The 17,340-nt window shown below is 44.7% G+C and overlaps 2 protein-coding genes across 2 annotated transcripts in view; one reads left to right on the forward strand and one right to left on the reverse strand.

Moving 5' to 3' along the window:
• The window catches only part of SH2D4B (SH2 domain containing 4B), a 1,068,102-nt gene extending 1,060,027 nt beyond the window's left edge, over positions 1-8,075 (reverse strand). Inside the window, exon 1 of the mRNA XM_086920157.1 lies at positions 7,892-8,075. Coding sequence (XP_086776283.1) covers positions 7,892-8,075 — 184 coding nt within the window. The remainder of the gene's footprint in view (positions 1-7,891) is intronic.
• LOC147711366 (uncharacterized) lies at positions 360-7,655 on the forward strand. Its single transcript, XM_086923622.1, has 3 exons — positions 360-1,741; positions 2,482-4,045; positions 7,539-7,655. The coding sequence occupies exons 1-3, from the start codon at positions 834-836 to the stop codon at positions 7,653-7,655; spliced, it is 2,589 nt and encodes an 862-aa protein (XP_086779748.1). The 5' UTR covers positions 360-833.
• Positions 8,076-17,340: the final 9,265 nt, after the last annotated feature.

A 17,340-nucleotide genomic window follows, 5' to 3' on the forward strand; every position in this document is an offset into this window, starting at 1 on the left:
ACTAAGAATAACTACAAGTAATTCAAATGACGTCAAAACCACTGCAGCACGACTAGTAGAGGTTAGGGGACGGTCTGACGAACGATCATATGCTGAACCGCTCGTACCAAATGAACTTTTACTCGGCCGACGGCTAAGAGTCACTGCACCCACCGCCAGCCAACTGGAAACAACTTCAACACGAAGAGTAGAATTCATGGGGACCTAGCCAACCAACAACAAAGAGTGCAACAGAGGGAGAACGGAAAAACTCAACTGGCATTGTCTGTTTTAACCCGGACTATACATCGCAAGGAAGACACAACACTCTCAATAGAGGTAACATCTTTAGGCTGCTATCCCACATTCCATCCTTGACAGAATTAAAAAGCTCTGACCTGGAATCCATTGAATTTGTAGTCGATGAGGCTACAGGCAAAGAAAAAACAAAAGCAACCTGGAGAACCCTGGCAATTTCACAAAAAATAATCGCCGAGGCTGACATCTTTGGAAGCTGGGGGATCACAATAGAGCCTTATGTCAAACCAAGGTACCCTGACATACTTGTCCCGGCGGAAAAAGCGGCAGCTCCAGCTATCACGAATACTCTAAAAAACTCGGTCCTCAGAGGAGCGGTAGGACCAGGGAGCAACAAAATTTATCTACACATCAATAGCACTGGAGCCACTGTAGATGAACACACACAAATGTTCGACTCAGGATGGATTGCCAGAACTCTAAATAACAACGAATGACAAATTGGCCACAAGCCAAAGGAAGACGTATACGGCTCATTAAAAATATGCTCATGGAACTTCAATGGCCTGGCTTCCAAAATAACTGACTCAGATTTTATGAATTACATCAGGATATTTGACATAGTGGCACTTCAAGAGACATGGCTCTCAGACCCCCCCAACCTCCATGGCTACTTACGTTTTCACGCAGCTGCAAGTAGGACGGCTAAATATGGGCATTCCAAAGGCGGCCTAGTAACCTATATACTGGTCACAAGTGTACTGACAGCAACAGAAGTTGGACCATCCTCTACAGCCGCACTGGCTGTAAAAATCTGCATGCCACTCAAACAAGGCAATACTGAAACCGATTTCCTTCTAATAAACGCCTACATCAACCCAAGAAGGAAAGGGAAAGCAATTAAAGACCTCTGTAGCCTCATGGAGACACATATAAGGGAAAGATCCATACCAAATGTTGTTCTTACCGGGGACTTTAACCTTAACCTCATGGGCGAGACGCAGGAAGATGAACAACTAATACAAAACGCAACTTGGGACATCCCAACACAAGCAACCTCTCAGTTATCCAAAAAAACCAAGCTAGGTGACAGGACACTAGAAGATCTGGAAAACTTCAACATTAGGGCCCTCAACGGTAGGACCTCTGGAGATAATCCCCCAGTCGCAACCTTTCACTCAACAAAAACGAGCAGTATTCTAGACTATACTTTTATATCTTTACCCCTTTTTCAGTTCTTAACATCATACCGGATTGGCTGTAGCGGGGAAAGCGATCACTGTCCCCAAGAAATTATCATCAAGATCATAAAGCCGAACTTTGAGCGATCAAAAGCGCCTAAAGAGTCAATCCAAACCATTAATTTAAAAAAAATCAAATATTCATCAGCAATGGATGGAACGCTTGTGGAAAGGGCAAAACAGCACTTCGAGAGTCGCTCTGGGGACAGTGAAATAACAAAATGGGAACATTTTACAAGTACCATGTCTATGTATGCTACAAGGTGAGCAGCCACGGAAGCGGTACTCGGACCCCCTTCTCCTGCCGAAGTCCTGCTAGAATTCATTTCAGGCGACTATATGCTTTTAAAGCAATAGCGACGAACGCGCTAAACGGACCCCTTCAAACTAACTCGGATTTTTTTGCATAAATCCCTTAACTCAAGTAGGACCCTCGTCCCAGTAGCAGTGACTGAGCGCTACTTGTTTTCTATCATTAGAAGACCGTCTAATACAATATCCCATTGAGAACAACGGCAGTTAAGCAGCTGCACCACCAAACAATCTTCCTTGCCTATACAAGCAAAGGCAAGTTTCAGGAGGCTCATCTGTCCTGATGATGATCTAAAGCTAAATAGATCGAAACGCCGTCGACCTACCCAAGGAATTTCACTTGTTCTATCTGTATATAATTGTTGTGTTTTTATCCTTGTTGTTGTTGTGTGACAGTCCGTTCACTTTGATCACTTATGTCACTTCCTGCACCACACTATTCACTTGAGCACCTGAAAAAGAGTATGACTATTTATGTATATCCTTGAGAAAAGAGTAAAATAAAATACTCCTACTTGTACCTACTACTTCTGCTCCCAAGCGATTTATTAAGTATTCGCTTCCTGTTCTATTTTCTACCAAGGACCCCTTGAGGCCTACCCCGAACCATTGTTCTTCCAAAGCATCTTGTTACCCCAGGTTCTATTGTATGGGGTCCCCTTGTTTCTAACAAACATATGTATGCTACAAGACCCAAGTTTCAGTCACAACTGGAGGACGCAAGTTTCTGCAAATTCTCTAGAGAAGACCAAGGGAAAATTAAAGACATAAAGACTCTAATCTACCGCACAATGAGAGAACTCCAACGGAAACCCATGGATAACGTAAAGCAAAATCATTTACGAGAACTAAAATCAACACTAAAAAAATTAAAATGGGAAGCAAACAAATCAGCTGAGGATAATTTATGGGCGAGACTTCATTCCGATATTAAACGGAACGATGGAGCAAGATTCTGGAAATCAATAAATGCATTCATAAGACCTGCGCATCACGGGGTTTCCTCAAACATCTCGGAGGAAATCTGGGTTAGCTTCCTTGGCACCCATTTTTGTCAGACTGAAGGGAACAACCAAAATTACGAGCCTGACATCTATAAAAATTTCACATCAATTATTTATACAAGGCCCACAGAATGCTTTACTTCAAATGATATTGTGAACTTGTCGAATTTACAAAGCACCATCCAGCGCCAAATCAAAAAAGGAAGAAAGGAAGGAGCGCCAGGGCCAAATGGCATACCTCCTATTCTCTACAAACAAGATGTGCCAAGCTGGGCAGCAGCCCTGGAACCCCTCTTTCTGGAAATACGACAATTCAACATCATTCCAAGGTCCTGGAGGGGCTCTATCATCTCCCCAATCTATAAGGCAGGAGATAAGGCTGCCCCAAACAACTACCGACTGGTGGCTTTAATTGACAACGAGGCAAAATACTTTGCAGGTATCCTTCTTGAAGAGCTGACAGCCTGGGCCACAGAGAGATCCTTAATCCCTGCCAACCAGACAGGCTTCGCTAAGTCAGTAGGCACGATGACGAACATCCTGAGCATGGGTATGCTCATAGACAAAGCAGAATCTAACAAAATGCCCATCCATTTCTGCTTCATCGACTACAAGGCCGCTTTCGATAACGTGAATCGGAAGCTTTTGTGGTCTAAATTGAACGACTGGGGGATCTCGAGACCCCTGCTGGATCTGCTCATCAACCTGCACACAGAGACCTGGGTACAGATAAAAATAGGGGATGGATCCGCCTTGTCAAGGCCCATACAGACCAACAAGGGCCTAAAGCAAGGCTGTGTCCTGGCCCCCACGCTTTTTAACCTATTCCTAGGTGACCTTGTCCCAAAACTAAATGGCTGCAATTCCCACGCCCCTAAACTAGGAGGGCTCCAGCTACCCTGTCTACTATACGCAGACGATATCGTCTTAATAAGCCACACTAAGGTAGGACTTCAACATCTTTTAGACGCAACACAAAGGTACTCAAGCAAGAACGATCTCACAATAAATCTGGGGAAAACCCAAACAATGACCATTAGCAGGAAAAAAAGGAAACCAATATCATGGCATTGGAACACGACAAGAATCGAAGAAACTCCAACATACAAATACCTAGGAGTGAAGATCGATAACGGTGGGCAGTTCTCGGCTCAGAGATCAAGCATACGAGGGAAAGGTCTTTCGTTAGCAATTTCGTTGAAGGCGCTAAATCACAAACTCTCCGGCCCATCCCTGTTACTGTTGACGCAAGTAATTCATGCTAAACTTCTTCCAACAATTACTTACGGGAGTGAGGCACTTAGAGGAAGGGATGTCAAGATCCTGGATAATACTATAACAGCAGCTTACAGAACTATTTTCAGTCTACCCAAGCAAACCTCGCCCGCTCAAATCAGGCCTGAATTTGGCATCAACCAACAACTCCTGGCAAGGCAGGGAGCCTACGTGATAGCCTGGGACAAAGTGAGGAAATCAAAACAAGGAACCCTGAATGAACATCTGTGGAAGGAGTTAGAACAGCATCCTTCCTCACCAGCAGCTAAGTACCTCACGGGCAGCCTGACGAATACAGGTCTAGAACAGCTTTAGAATACTCCAACAAGTCATACAAATTTTAAAAAACTGGTAAAAAAATCAATCAAATTACAATCATGGTTGCAAGATAAGGAAACCCTCTCGAAGAGAACACACGGCTGGTTGACTCTGAATTCGTACACAACTAAAGCACAACAGGGCTATCTGGCCGAGGGTTATTCCAAAAGTGTCAAGATGTGCTTTCTAAGGCACAGGTTGGGCCTGCTACCTTGTACTCAAAACCTCCCGCGCTGGCTCAAAATCAAAGCTGACCCCCTCTGTCGGCTATGCGGCTTGGCACAGGAGGACATGCTGCATTTGATATGCTCTTGTGAAAAACTACCAGTCGAACGGAAACGCTGGCTAAAACGTCACTTCAATCGGCAAGGGATCCGCACTAGAAGGGCGGCGGTCCTTGCATGTTTTCATCCTAATGACCCTGGCTTGAACTGCAGCTTTGTAAAATTCCTGAAGGCAGTTGGGAAAAAGATGCCAAAAAACTTAATCCATAACTGCCCCAATCCAACCGACTTGATATAACTTCGCTGACTGTTTCACTGACCTTATGAGCTCATGTGGACACTGAGCAACAACTTACAAACAGTAAGTCCAACTACATGCACATCGGTCATAAGGAAATGTGAACTTTTTAAATTTTAAAACCTTGAGTCTTTTAAAACTGTAGTTTTATCCTTTCTGTTCTTAAATCATTTTTTACACTGCAATGGTTTTAAGTAACTATGCTAAATAAAGATTACTTACTTACTTACTATCATGCTCCGTTCTCATTCTCTCTCCTTCCAAAGACAACCTGTTATTCTCTTTTTCCCTCTGACTCTCCATCTTAAGCTTAGCCATCTCCAGCTTGTGTGCCCTATTTCTCTCCCTATCTTTCAACTCTCTGGGAGACAGGTCTTTGGAAGAGATGCTGTTGCCAGGTGGGGACAGCAGGCTATTATGTTTTGTTCATAACAACCATCTTGCTCCCCTTAAAATAGTAGGGTAAGTTGTTTTCCAGCGCTGGCAGCAGTGTTGTTTGTTTAGTTTAGGCTGGCTCAGCCTCGCTGTGTAAAGAGCCAAGACCCTTTTGTGTTGTCTTGCCAGGTGGGGACGGCACCCCTCCCCTGGCTGGAAACACTGGCCTATCAATTTGCCCATCTGCATTCCCAACTGGCTCCACCACAAGATCAGGGACATTTTGTGCTTCTACCCAGGTCCTCAGCGCCTTTTGGTAGTCTTCCTTTTTAGAAATGCCTGGTGTATGCAACTTTGAATTTCCTGCAGAGATTTTTTGAAACAGAGATGCATTTAAACGGATCATCCTGAACAATATATTGCTCACGTTGTGTTCCGAAATTTTTAGTAACGCAAAGTACAGTAATGGTAGGAATTTCATGCAACAAACGTAAAACAAAATTACAAGAATTGAGCCAACGTACTTTCAGTTTCACTCAGGTCCAATCTGAACATATTTTAAGTTCCAATTTCTTGAAAACTATCGAATGGATTTACACTAAGCAAATGCGCTTCCTTGATTCCTTGAGCAAAACTGTACTCACATGCCAAGTTTGGTGTATTTCTGTCCAGCTATTTTTCCTGTTTCGAGGAGCAAACAATTCAATGTGTGTTAAAATGGAAAATTTCACTTTTGGCATTTCCTCACTGGTTTAGCAGCCTCTTGATTCATATGGAGTAGGTAACAAATATACCCCAGTGACATTCTGCAAGATGGGTGCATTTAATCAAAAACAAATGCCCCTTTCAACTCTTGCAAGTCGATGGGTTAATACATAGAAAAGAATCACCTGCCAATGTTTTTGCTCTTATGTAGACATCTGCAAACATTAAAAATGAACCCTCCCATTGACCAGGGTGGGCTAGAGGAGTGGATCTGCACCCTCAGTTCTTGGGCAAGACAGTCAGGTATTACCCCCCCCCCAATGCCTCCCCAACCAATCTGGCAATAGGGGTGTCATTTACGGATGCCTTTCTTTATTCTGGAGATTTTAAGACGCTAGTACCACCACAGGCCATATGTTGACATAGGTGAAGGACATTGAATAGCTTCCCCTCCTGCATACATCCAAAATCCATGTTGTTTGCTGTTTTAACATACTTTTTCATAGTATTTGCGAATATCATGGAGATTTAAAATAAAACATTATACAACAACCCCTTGCCTTTAAGCAAGTTGGGGAGGTATGTGGGATAGCAAACACACACCTTACCCTTGGGGCAAGCACGAGGGACATACCACCACTGGCTTTTGGAAAAGTGGAGGATGACAGATGGATATCAACACAACTCCGCACCTTGATCAACAATGGTTGCAAAAGATAGGGCAGTTGAATCAAAGAGACATTTCTGCCATTGTGGAAGGTAGAAGTTTACAAAAAGAAAAGAAAAACAGAGGTGGTAAGGGTGAAAACAAAACTGCCCCTTGGCCTTTGGAAAGGTGAGGGGAATACAAACTACAGATCCTTGAGTAAGGCGAGTGTGTTGGAAAAATACATGCCCCATGATGCAGCAAGTTGAGGGAGGGGCACAAAGGCAACCCAGATCCTTGGGAAAGTTGGTGGCAGAGAAAACATACACCCACCCTTGAGCCAAGCAGGTAAGCTCATGACCCCTAATGCAGATGGGTAAGTGCCGGGTAAAGCAACACTTGGCCATCGCAAGAGGGAAATGCATATATCACTCTCCTCCATTCTAGACTAAGACATGGAGCAAACAAAGACACCTACAACAAACACAAAAAATAAATTTGCTGAAAAAATGCAGTTCGAGGTGAGATATGATTGATGGTGGTCTGTTAGCAGATGCAGCGCCGCAACTTAAAAGAGCTCAGATCAATAACTAATGAACGATCTTAACCTTAGCTCTGACGTTCCCACTCTAATCATATTTAATCAACCTTAAGTCCACCGCCAACAAGCATTGTCTCCAATGTGAACATATGTCCACACACACAATACCAATGTCCACACACACAAAGCACATTCATGATCGTACAATAACAATAATACTCTCATTTTCACATTTCACGAGTGATTGTGGGATGGGGCCATTTATAAATCCTTAACCCTCAGCTCCCTCATAGCCCCATTCAGTCATCCGTAGGTGCTACTACAACAGAGAATATCTGACATCTCATGTTTACCTTTAATAGGTGATGATGTACTGTGAAGCAGGTCATCCACAGTTAGAAGTGCCGGAAGCCTGCCGTGCCCCTCCTTCTGTTGACATTTACAACACCAGCAGCCCATACACATCAGTATTGACATAAAAAGAAGCTTACTACAAACCATAATATCTGGTGAGGTAGTTTATAAAAGTCAATTTAACTGGGGATCTCAAAGTTCTACAGAGTTGTAGGGATGTGTGCCACCATGATCCAAAGCCCTCCATCACCTGGGGGTCACACAGGCCTACAGAGAATTCTTCCCTAGATGCACACAGACACACATACATGCGCTCAAGAGGAAAGGCACACGCGCGTTCCAGTTCACATGCAGGTCTTACTGTGCTCGAACTTGGCCTTGATTTTCATATTGGACTCCTTCTTCTCCACGCTCCGATCCCACTCATACCAGCGCCTCAGCTGCTCCTCCCGCATCTTGTAGAAAAGGATCTGCTTCTGCTCCTCGTTCAACTCGGCCAGGAGGTCAGGGTCAATGTACATATCTCGCAGGATCTGCTGCAGCATAGTGGCTCAAGGCGCCCTTCCCAAATGCAACCAGAATTGTTCAGACACCTAGAAGACAATCTGACACAAGCCTACCAAAGTCTGCCCAGACACTCTCTCTGGGTTCCAACTTCCTGACGTCCCACTCCAGTAAGTTGTCCGTCTTCTCTCTCTCCTGCTTTACCAAGCACAACACTATTAAACCAGAAGTGGAAGCGATTGGCGTCAGGTGCAGTCAGGTGCAGCGAACAAAAAGGATGCGCGAGAGCCAAGGTATTTAAGGCAGCAGCACGGATGAGAGGAAGGAGGAGGGCTTGAGCGCCCGCCAGTAAATAATAGCAGGCCTCAGTATGGCTGAACAATACCCACTTGGGTAACAATCGGGAAGCTCTCGTCGCTCGCGCGCAGCAAGGATGGATGGCACTCGGACGCGCTGCTCATAGTGAATGGGCACGCACGCGGGCCTGCACGCGGCCTTCTGGGCCCTGCCGCTGATGTCATGGTTTAAGAGTAACAGGTACACTGGCGATATCCATGTCACAACGGCGCCCGCCTGGAATCGATCCCTCCACGGAGCGGTGGAAGCCTCCTGAATGCTTTGTCTGTCGTCCCGGAGGAGGTGACCCATGTTTACCTTTCTGAATGGGCGTGAGCGTTCAACCAGCCTGGTCTGGGCCAAGGAGTGTTGGATGTCTCTATTAACTGATTAAAACAGAGATGCACAAAAGCAAGGAGCAGGTTCTGACACGTATCAGTTTGGTTCCTGAAACAATAGAGAGTTCACAGGGAGCAAATGCACTTTGTGCAAGAGGGTGTTTGGTGTGGTGTGAAATAGCTTTAACAACTTAAAATAACTCTTTAAGAACTTGTACAAGTTATAGCAAATTAATTAATTTAGAGGAACTTGCACAATGATATTAGATCTTGAGATAAAATAGCGTTATATCTAGGTTTTATGAAAAGTTGATGTGCTTCTACCAGGGTCGAATTTGGGCAAATTAAATGTGCATGGCAAAGGTCTTGCACTCCACCGCTACACAAGTCACAGGTACCTGATGAACATTCAGAAGAATTCCATCTGGAAGAGTAAACTTTTAATGGAAGAATTCCTAGTCACAGGAGAAGGATACAGTGCCTTACTCTATGTTCAAAGCTGAAACTTTAAGTATAGCTCTAGAGCTTTTTAAAATATAGTGTCTGCATATTTTTTGTAATGTTTTAATTGAGTGCAATACGCCTTGTCTAAGTCAAAACATATTCTCGGCGTCATATGTTTTAAAAAGAGCTTCGAATGTGCTGGGGACCAAGCATGTAAAAGTGCTATAGTGCATTCTGCCTCTATGGCTGCTTTTAGATTCCTATTGAAAGTATCTGGTGCTGATTCTTCTCTAAATGTCTCTAATTTTAATATGTGTCTTAGAGAGCTGGGATCCACGTGTAAAAGAATAAAAGCCCACCATATAATATTAGAGATGGCTCGAGCATATGTACTTATTAAAGAGAGTTTAAGGCGCAGGGCTTGTGCGTGAACAGATTGAGGGAAACCCCAGCTAACAGGGAATCAAGAAAGTCTATCTAATAGTAGTGAGGACCGCTGTTTTTATTCTGACCTTCCTCCGGACTTTGTTGCAGTTGCATTTACAACTACACCATTACAGTGTTTGTCAGACAGCCTACTCTTTATCATACGGTGACGATCAAAGATACAATCGGCTCGGATGCAGGCACTGACAATACACTCTTAACGTAGTTTGAGCAGCAAAAGACTGCCATAAATGGGGGCAGTGGCCTCTCACACTCCGAACACTGGTGCCACTGTACCTTCTGAACCAGGAAAAAAAAATTCATCTGATAGGAGTGCTCATGACCTATGTAAAGGCTACCTTCATTGATGGCAAACACACGTTTTCCGCAATGGAATGTGTGGAATTTAATTACCTTGATACTAGCAGAAACGTAAAAGCGTAAATTCCGCAGTGACGCTAGCTTTCCCGCATTTCCTCACCAATGTGCGTGAACTGTAGTCTCTTGTAGCTGGAATGAGTTGTTAAGATTCCTGGCCCATTCATTGTCAGGTATTCCTGCTGAAGCCAGAAACGAAGATGGCAATAAATAACAACTGTGGTAGTAGTTGTGGTGACGTGTGGGTCTTCTTACCGGGGACCCAATTGCGAAGGAGAACTCATTTCTTGCAAGCTGCTCCGAGGCGTAGCTAGGGCTTGTGGCGCCCGGGGCTATCCTTCAGATTGCCGCCTCCTTGGGGGGTGCTGGGGGAAAAGGACTGTGAGCACCTGAAAGAGGTCAGAGAGACACGTAGTATCGCCGCTAATAGTTACCTTGATCATGCAAGTTACATGCACATACATGACACAGTCTAGTGCCAGACAGCCCCGTACCCAAAATAGTGCCACCTGGGGCGGACCGCCCCCACCTAGCTACGCCGCTGAAGGAAAAGCAGAAGGAATCCCAAAACTAACATCAGTTCTAGCCTACCCTGTTTGTGACATCTCACTCATAACATCACAGCTTGTGCAGGACCCTTGTCCCCTGTCCCCTATCTGCCCCGTCCAAGACCTCAGTAATGTCTGCAGACCAGTCAACTACACTGGGTTTGACCACGATTCCCCTGGCAGCATCTTCAGGATACTACAGGTGAGTCCAATTTACCTGATCACTAGACTAATTTGAGTTCTGCAGTTGGGGCAGTACCAGCCCTGCAGTGGAAGCCTACTCGCTCCACCCAAGCCCCACATGAGAGCTCAGTAGAAACCATCCCACGGCCCCTCCCACTTCCCACCAACCCACCTGCGGCACAGTAGGACACTTCAAGGGAACGGGTCCTATCCGTGGGTGTCAGGCACCATAGCTGATTCACCCACCATCATCGGGGAGTGGTGGTAGGGGTGCCAACAATCATTGCATTTTCATCACATTCTGCAGCATGCCAAGTGTTTGCAGAGAAAGAAACATAACTACATACCTTACAGCTGGCTATCACATCACGTCATACTTGTCAACAAAAGACAGCACATAAAGTACATTACAGAGAGCATCCCTCATAAAGATACGCTGTGGAGTTGGCTATGAGGGGTGACTAAATCTGTATGAAACAAAGCATGTTACATAAAACATCCCAAATCATACATTAGAGTTGCTGGCATGCTTCCAAGAGCACTGAGATGTGCCATTTACTATCACTACTGACAGTGTCATCATGCCATCTAGATAATTTAATCATGCTCAGTCCACTGCGAAATTTAGGGTCAAGCATATATTTAGGACCATGCAATCAGTCAAAGGCATTCAACCACATTTTCACCAACATACTAACACCCAGAGTTCAATTCATTCAAATCCGCAACAAATTGTTCAGATGGACACTCAGGATCCTTTACATATCGATTCAATGGTCAAACTTAAAGCAAGCAAGTCACACCATGCACACATCAACATCAACAGTTTAAAACCTTTGAACAAGCTGAAGTAAATTGTGTGCCTGGTAGAGTATCCCTTAAATCTCTAATTTATTCCTTGACCAATTTGCCTCAGCACTCCTTTAATTATCCATTCTATTACCACTTTTTATTCGAACCATCTCCAACCTGAGTAGTTTTCCCTTGACTTTGTAGGTCTCTTGCTTTTTCAATTGAATACCCCTTTCATTTTTTTCCAATAATTTTTATTAAAGCTTTTAAACATTTACTTTATCAATAAAATAAGCAAACAGAGAGAGAGGGTGCGCATTCAGCAAGAATCGAATCATAATCAGTAAGTAATCAATTATCAAACAGCACACAAAAGACTCACTAAGCAAAAACAAAACTACAAAAAGCATCTGAGCGAAATTGATACTGTACTAAACAACTGTAGGGGCCATTAGAACTCGTTTATCAAAGCATGGACTTTAGAGACTACATACATGAATAAAATATATAAACAAAAAATCAGCACAATCCCCGATAAAGTCTAATATACACCTCTGCAAAAGATTCAAGCAGCCTGCCCGTATAATATAACCAATATCAAAATTAATCTGATCATAAAGTGCTGTACTCTTACATAAAAGCACAAAAATCCATACAGTGCAAAAACCATACCTACATTTAGGCTCAAAAGCAGGTCATCCTACCAAAGGATCCGGGGCCAGCCAAAGAGCATAAAACCAATCCAACAGGGGCCCCCATATTCTTTTTCCCTTCTGCCTGGACCTTCTTCCTGTGTGCTCATACAATGCGATTTCTAAATTCAGGATAGACAAAACCAGCCCCCTGCCATTGCTGAAAAGTGTGAGGCTGTGGATCGCTGAAGCGATGCACATACTAAAACAGCCATGGCCACATATATTAAGGAATCACCCCCTCTAGCCCTTCCTGCCTCCTTTATCCAGAGGAACATAGTTTGAGAGGTCAGAACAATATTGGTGTGGAGAATTCTCTACCCCCGCCCCCCCGCCCCCCCCCCACCCCCAAAGTTTATTAGCGACCTCGGATCTCAGGGGCAGATTTACAATTACTGGTGCATCCCTGCAAATCAGCAGGGCTGCGCCAGTAATTGTGCGCTGTAGCTCCGCCACCCATGATGCGCCGCACCATGGGGCAAAAACAGCACAGATGCGTCACGCATCTGTGCCGTAAAAGCGGCGCATTGCTGGAGTTGCGTCGCAAGCGCGACGCAGCTCCAGCAATGCTTTGGGGGGCCCTATCTGGACAAATTTTCCTTCAAGCCTTACGCCTGCTTCAAGCAGGCGCAGGGTTTTGACGCAGCATTGGCCTAAAATTGACTGAGTGAAATATTGTAGATTTCACTCAGCCACTTTTAGGAGGTGTTCCTGCGCAGGAACGTCCCCCTGCAATGGAACGCCTCCTTCTGGCGCAGGGCTTTACAACGTGACACATCTCCCAGATGCGTAATGTTGTTAATACCCCGCACCATGGTGCATCTTTTGCGCTGCCGCTGCATCACAAAAGTGGCACAACGGCGGCGTTAAAGAGGCGCAAGGGGCTTGTAAATCTGCCTCTCATAGCTGCCAAGGTTTCAGATTGCTTTACTTGACATTTTCATAATTTCGGTGTAATTATGAGTGACATTTCAACAACTATGAGTGACACTTTCTCACATGCAAAATCAAGCAATGAGGACGAGGTAAATATATAAATATCACTGGTTAGACCCATTTGAGCAACAGGAAACTCTAAGAAGCTCTATAAAGTGTTGTAAAGCAGCAAAATGGAAGGATGCTAACATATTTTAGCAGTCATCTTAAGCAGGACTTTAGCTTTGCTCCCAAAAGTCACCATGTTACGCAGTAAAAGATCTCAGCTACTATAATATAAGTCAGTTATCTAGAGCTACTGTACCTGACATCACTGCCCAGCCTGCAGAGGCACAATTAATTTCAGTGTAACCGAGGACACAAGCACTGAGCTACAGGTTCATGCAGATGCATGCTCAGCTTTAAATTAAATATATTGAGAATGAGCCCTAAGTAAATATGTCCCACGGTCACCGCGATTCTCCGGCAGCCGGTCCGGTCCTACTGTCATCTGAGCAGAGTGCTACACAGAGGAGTGTACATAAGTGATTAATCTGTCACTAGTGCGAGTTGCCGCTGGACTTTTATTACGTGCTTGTGCTTTCAGTGCACCTAAACACAAGCGCAACTCTGAGAACAGTAAGAGGGCCTTCTTTCAGCATAAGAACATGAAGCAGCAAGTACATCAGGCGCGCAACACCCATTGGACTCACCGGGCTGCAGCTCTGCAGCTCCCCCCCCCCCCGACCCCGTCGTGAGTGGCAGCCCGGGATGAGACAGATCCCGGGCCAACACACAGCCGCACCCGAGTGCTTCACAGGTCTTTAAAAGACCATTTGAATGTTAATGGAGCCTTGCTGTTGTTTCACCCCTTCTAAGAGCCCCTGCAGCTCCACTCTGCTGATTGATTAAAGGTTCAGCCCCTCCCCCCCGAAATTTCTTCTCAGCCCCCCTCTCCCTCTCTCAAAAGTTGACTCTAGTTGCGCCAGGCTCTGGAGTACATCAAGTAACTTCACTTGCCTCTGCGTTTGTTCTTCTCTCAAGGGTCCAGGCCACGAGGCTCCGTGGCGTTGCAGGCTTCAGATTGATATCAGCGGTTGGAGAGGCACTGTGCTGAGGGGATTAATTTCTGAAGATCGTAGTGGGCAGCTCAAGAAGTTACGCGCTGGAGCTTTCTACAAGCAGCAGGTCACGTACGCAGCTGTAGCGCTTGTATTTAAACCAACGCGGCCGCCGCCATCAAGAATGTGCCGCCTGGGGCGGTCTGCCCCCCTTGCCCCCCCTAGCTACGCCGGTGAAGCTGCTACAAAGCTGGCAACGATTCAGTAAAGGCATGCACAGTTGTATTGGGGTGCTGTTTTAATGTGTGGTTTTCGTTTTACTTCAGGACTCCCTTCAGCACTGGAATATGTGTGCCACAAGAGACTGGAAGCAAAAGTGCCACCATTCATTGTTGATGGTCCACCTTGGCTGAGGCATTCTGTCACCACTGAAATCGTCACTGCCTACCAGTTTCCTAAATACATGTCATGCTTTGTGCGATGAACTGTGGTTCCCATGCAGTGGCGGCTCCTCCGCAAAGGTGGAGGAGCATTGACCCACTGCTCGTTGAGCAGTGTAAAATAAAAATAAAATGATAATAACAAGAAGTTATTATCATTTTATTTTTAGTTGCGACTTGAGCAAGGATTGGTGGGACTGGCTCACGCAGAGGTAGCAGGAGTGGTTTGCACTCCCTCCCCACATGTGCATGACGCTTTGACCGGCCTTCTAGGGCCGGCCAAACCCGCATGTGCTCCTGGCATGTTCTCCATTGGACTGTGATGCACATCCCTGTGGAGAACAAGCCCACCTTCCCCAGGCACTGCCTGAGCTGCCAATTAGGCCGCTCAGACCAATCACAATTCTGCTCCTGCAGCGTCATGATTGGCCAACAGAGTCCGGAAGCCTGGGTGCTTCAGGTGCTTCTTCCAGCAAAGAAGAAGACGGAGGAGAGGCGGCAGAGAGGCGGAGGCACCGGCGGTAAAGAAGGTAAGTTAATTTTTGTATTAGTTCATTACACTCTGCTCTCTACCACCCCCATTCACATTCAGCCGCCACTGTTACTATGAGAATTCCGCTCTCTTTCTGTCGATCAGTAATGAGGATACATAGATCAATCAGAGAGCTAGAACGGAAAAGGGGTGGGGTGAGAGAGAAACACACAGGTGGTGCTCGTTGTCTTTGGAACTTCAGTAAGGAAGAAGTAGGCCCAACAGGGTTGAGGAGGCTTGCAACTGAACACACATACAAATATCAAAGTATCAAAGGAATTAGGACATGAAGTTCTAAGCAGTACAAGGCTACAAAGAAATATTTCTTACCTGTCTCCGTAGCGGAAGGTGCTGTTATGAGACCAACACCGGAAGTGGCTGTGAACCTTTTATAGATTTTATTTTTGTCTCTCCTCCACTTTTGATACATATTTCCAATTTTTGGATATCGATGAGCCCTTTTAGTGACTATAATCCACTATGAGTCTCTTTTTGTTAGTCTACACTGATAAGAAGTCCTAAAGTTGGTGGCCAAGGGGTTGTTAAGGTTACAAGCCAGTGGAGGAGACATAAGTGGTCCCAGATAATACTGGAGGCCTCTTTCCAGTCATTTTACTCCAGCTGTGAAAGGGAGTTAGATAAGTGTATGTCTACAACAAGTAATGTGCAAGATATTCTAAGGACCTTTCTAGAGATCTCTAATGCAGTGTCTGATTTGCTGGAGGCTCCTGAGCCCAGCAAGTGTGCTAACCTTCCCAGGTGCTTCAACTCTGGATGCTCAAAAGCACTCAGAGAGTTAATAGTGCTTTGAGTGTTAAGCCAAGGGATCTAGTCAAGGTAAAGAAGTGTTGCTTTTTCTATAAAAAGGAACAGGCAACGCATAAAAAGAACTTAAGGGAGGTGGCATGGGCAGATCTGATTGAGGCAAGTACCTTGATTAACAGCTCAAAATTCTGGGCTATTATTAGTGGCCCCTTATTTGCTCCAGAAGTGGCAGCTTCCTTGGAGCCTCACATTATTTTATATGCATGTGTGGCTCATTTTGTGGACATATACAATATAGGCCAGTCGGAACACTGCAACAGGAATCTTGTGATGATTGGGTCTGCTAAGTTGATTTTCGCCTGTGACGAGGTTAAAAAGAGCCTTAGGGGTTCATTGGTTAACAAAGCATGTGGCATGAATGGTATCTTGATATCGTCATAAGTGATGTGGATATCTGGACGCCGGCTCTAATTGCACTTATTAATGCAGCGGTGTTGGTAGGTCCACCACAGTCTTGGGCTATGTCCATTATTGTATCAATTTTAAAAAAAGCAGGACAGAGATAGCCTATCTTGTTTTAGGGCAATCTCCCTACCTAATTCAGTGCTGAAGGTTATAGGTAGTATTTTGTTGGAAAGACTGTCCATATGGGCTGAGGAAAACAATGTGGTTTCAGAATACCCGTATGGGGTTCGTGCTGGACAGTCCACTGTAAACCAGTGTTTGAATTTATATTTGATTTAGGGAAATACACAGTTGCCCATTTTGGTTCCATACACTTAGGTTTTATGGACCTTTAATCTGCGTTTGATTGTGTGAGCCGATCAAAACTGTTGCAAATTACGTTGACACTGGGGGAGGAGATGGACAATAATTTGTTTCTGAGAGACTGTCATAGGTAAACTGAGGCATCTGTCCGTTTCTCCAAAGATCTCTGAAGACTTGCAGTGCTCACGTAGTTTTAAGATTAAGAGAGTGGTGCGGCAGAGTAATAGATTAGAGTAGGCTCTTATCGATGTTAAAGCAGATTGTCCGAAAGTGGGTCACGTAGTCTACCAGTATTATTATACGCAGATGGCACGGTCCTCATGGCTAAAATGCCAGAGGCTTACAGTTCCTGTTGATATCCTTTTCTAAGTTAATGGGATATTTGGATTCATCAATTAATGAGAAGAAATATTTTGTGATGGTAGTCGGTCCTCAATGTACTAAATCAACTAGTTTTAAGTTAGGACCCTGTGTTCTTCTCTAAACTAGAGTTTTCTCATATTTAGGATTACCATTTGATTCAGCATTAAGTTGGCTTTCATTAATGATCAGAAAAAAGGAGGATTTCATAGGAGCAACTTCAGTAATTTTTTGATTTACTGCAAAATTTGGGCAGCAGACCCACTAGGGCCCTTTTGCAGATTTATGGTGCAAAATGTATTTCTAAAGTAAATTATGGGAGGGAAAT

Source organism: Lissotriton vulgaris, chromosome 5, assembly GCF_964263255.1.
Source record: "Lissotriton vulgaris chromosome 5, aLisVul1.2, whole genome shotgun sequence".
Lineage (NCBI taxonomy): Eukaryota > Metazoa > Chordata > Amphibia > Caudata > Salamandridae > Lissotriton > Lissotriton vulgaris.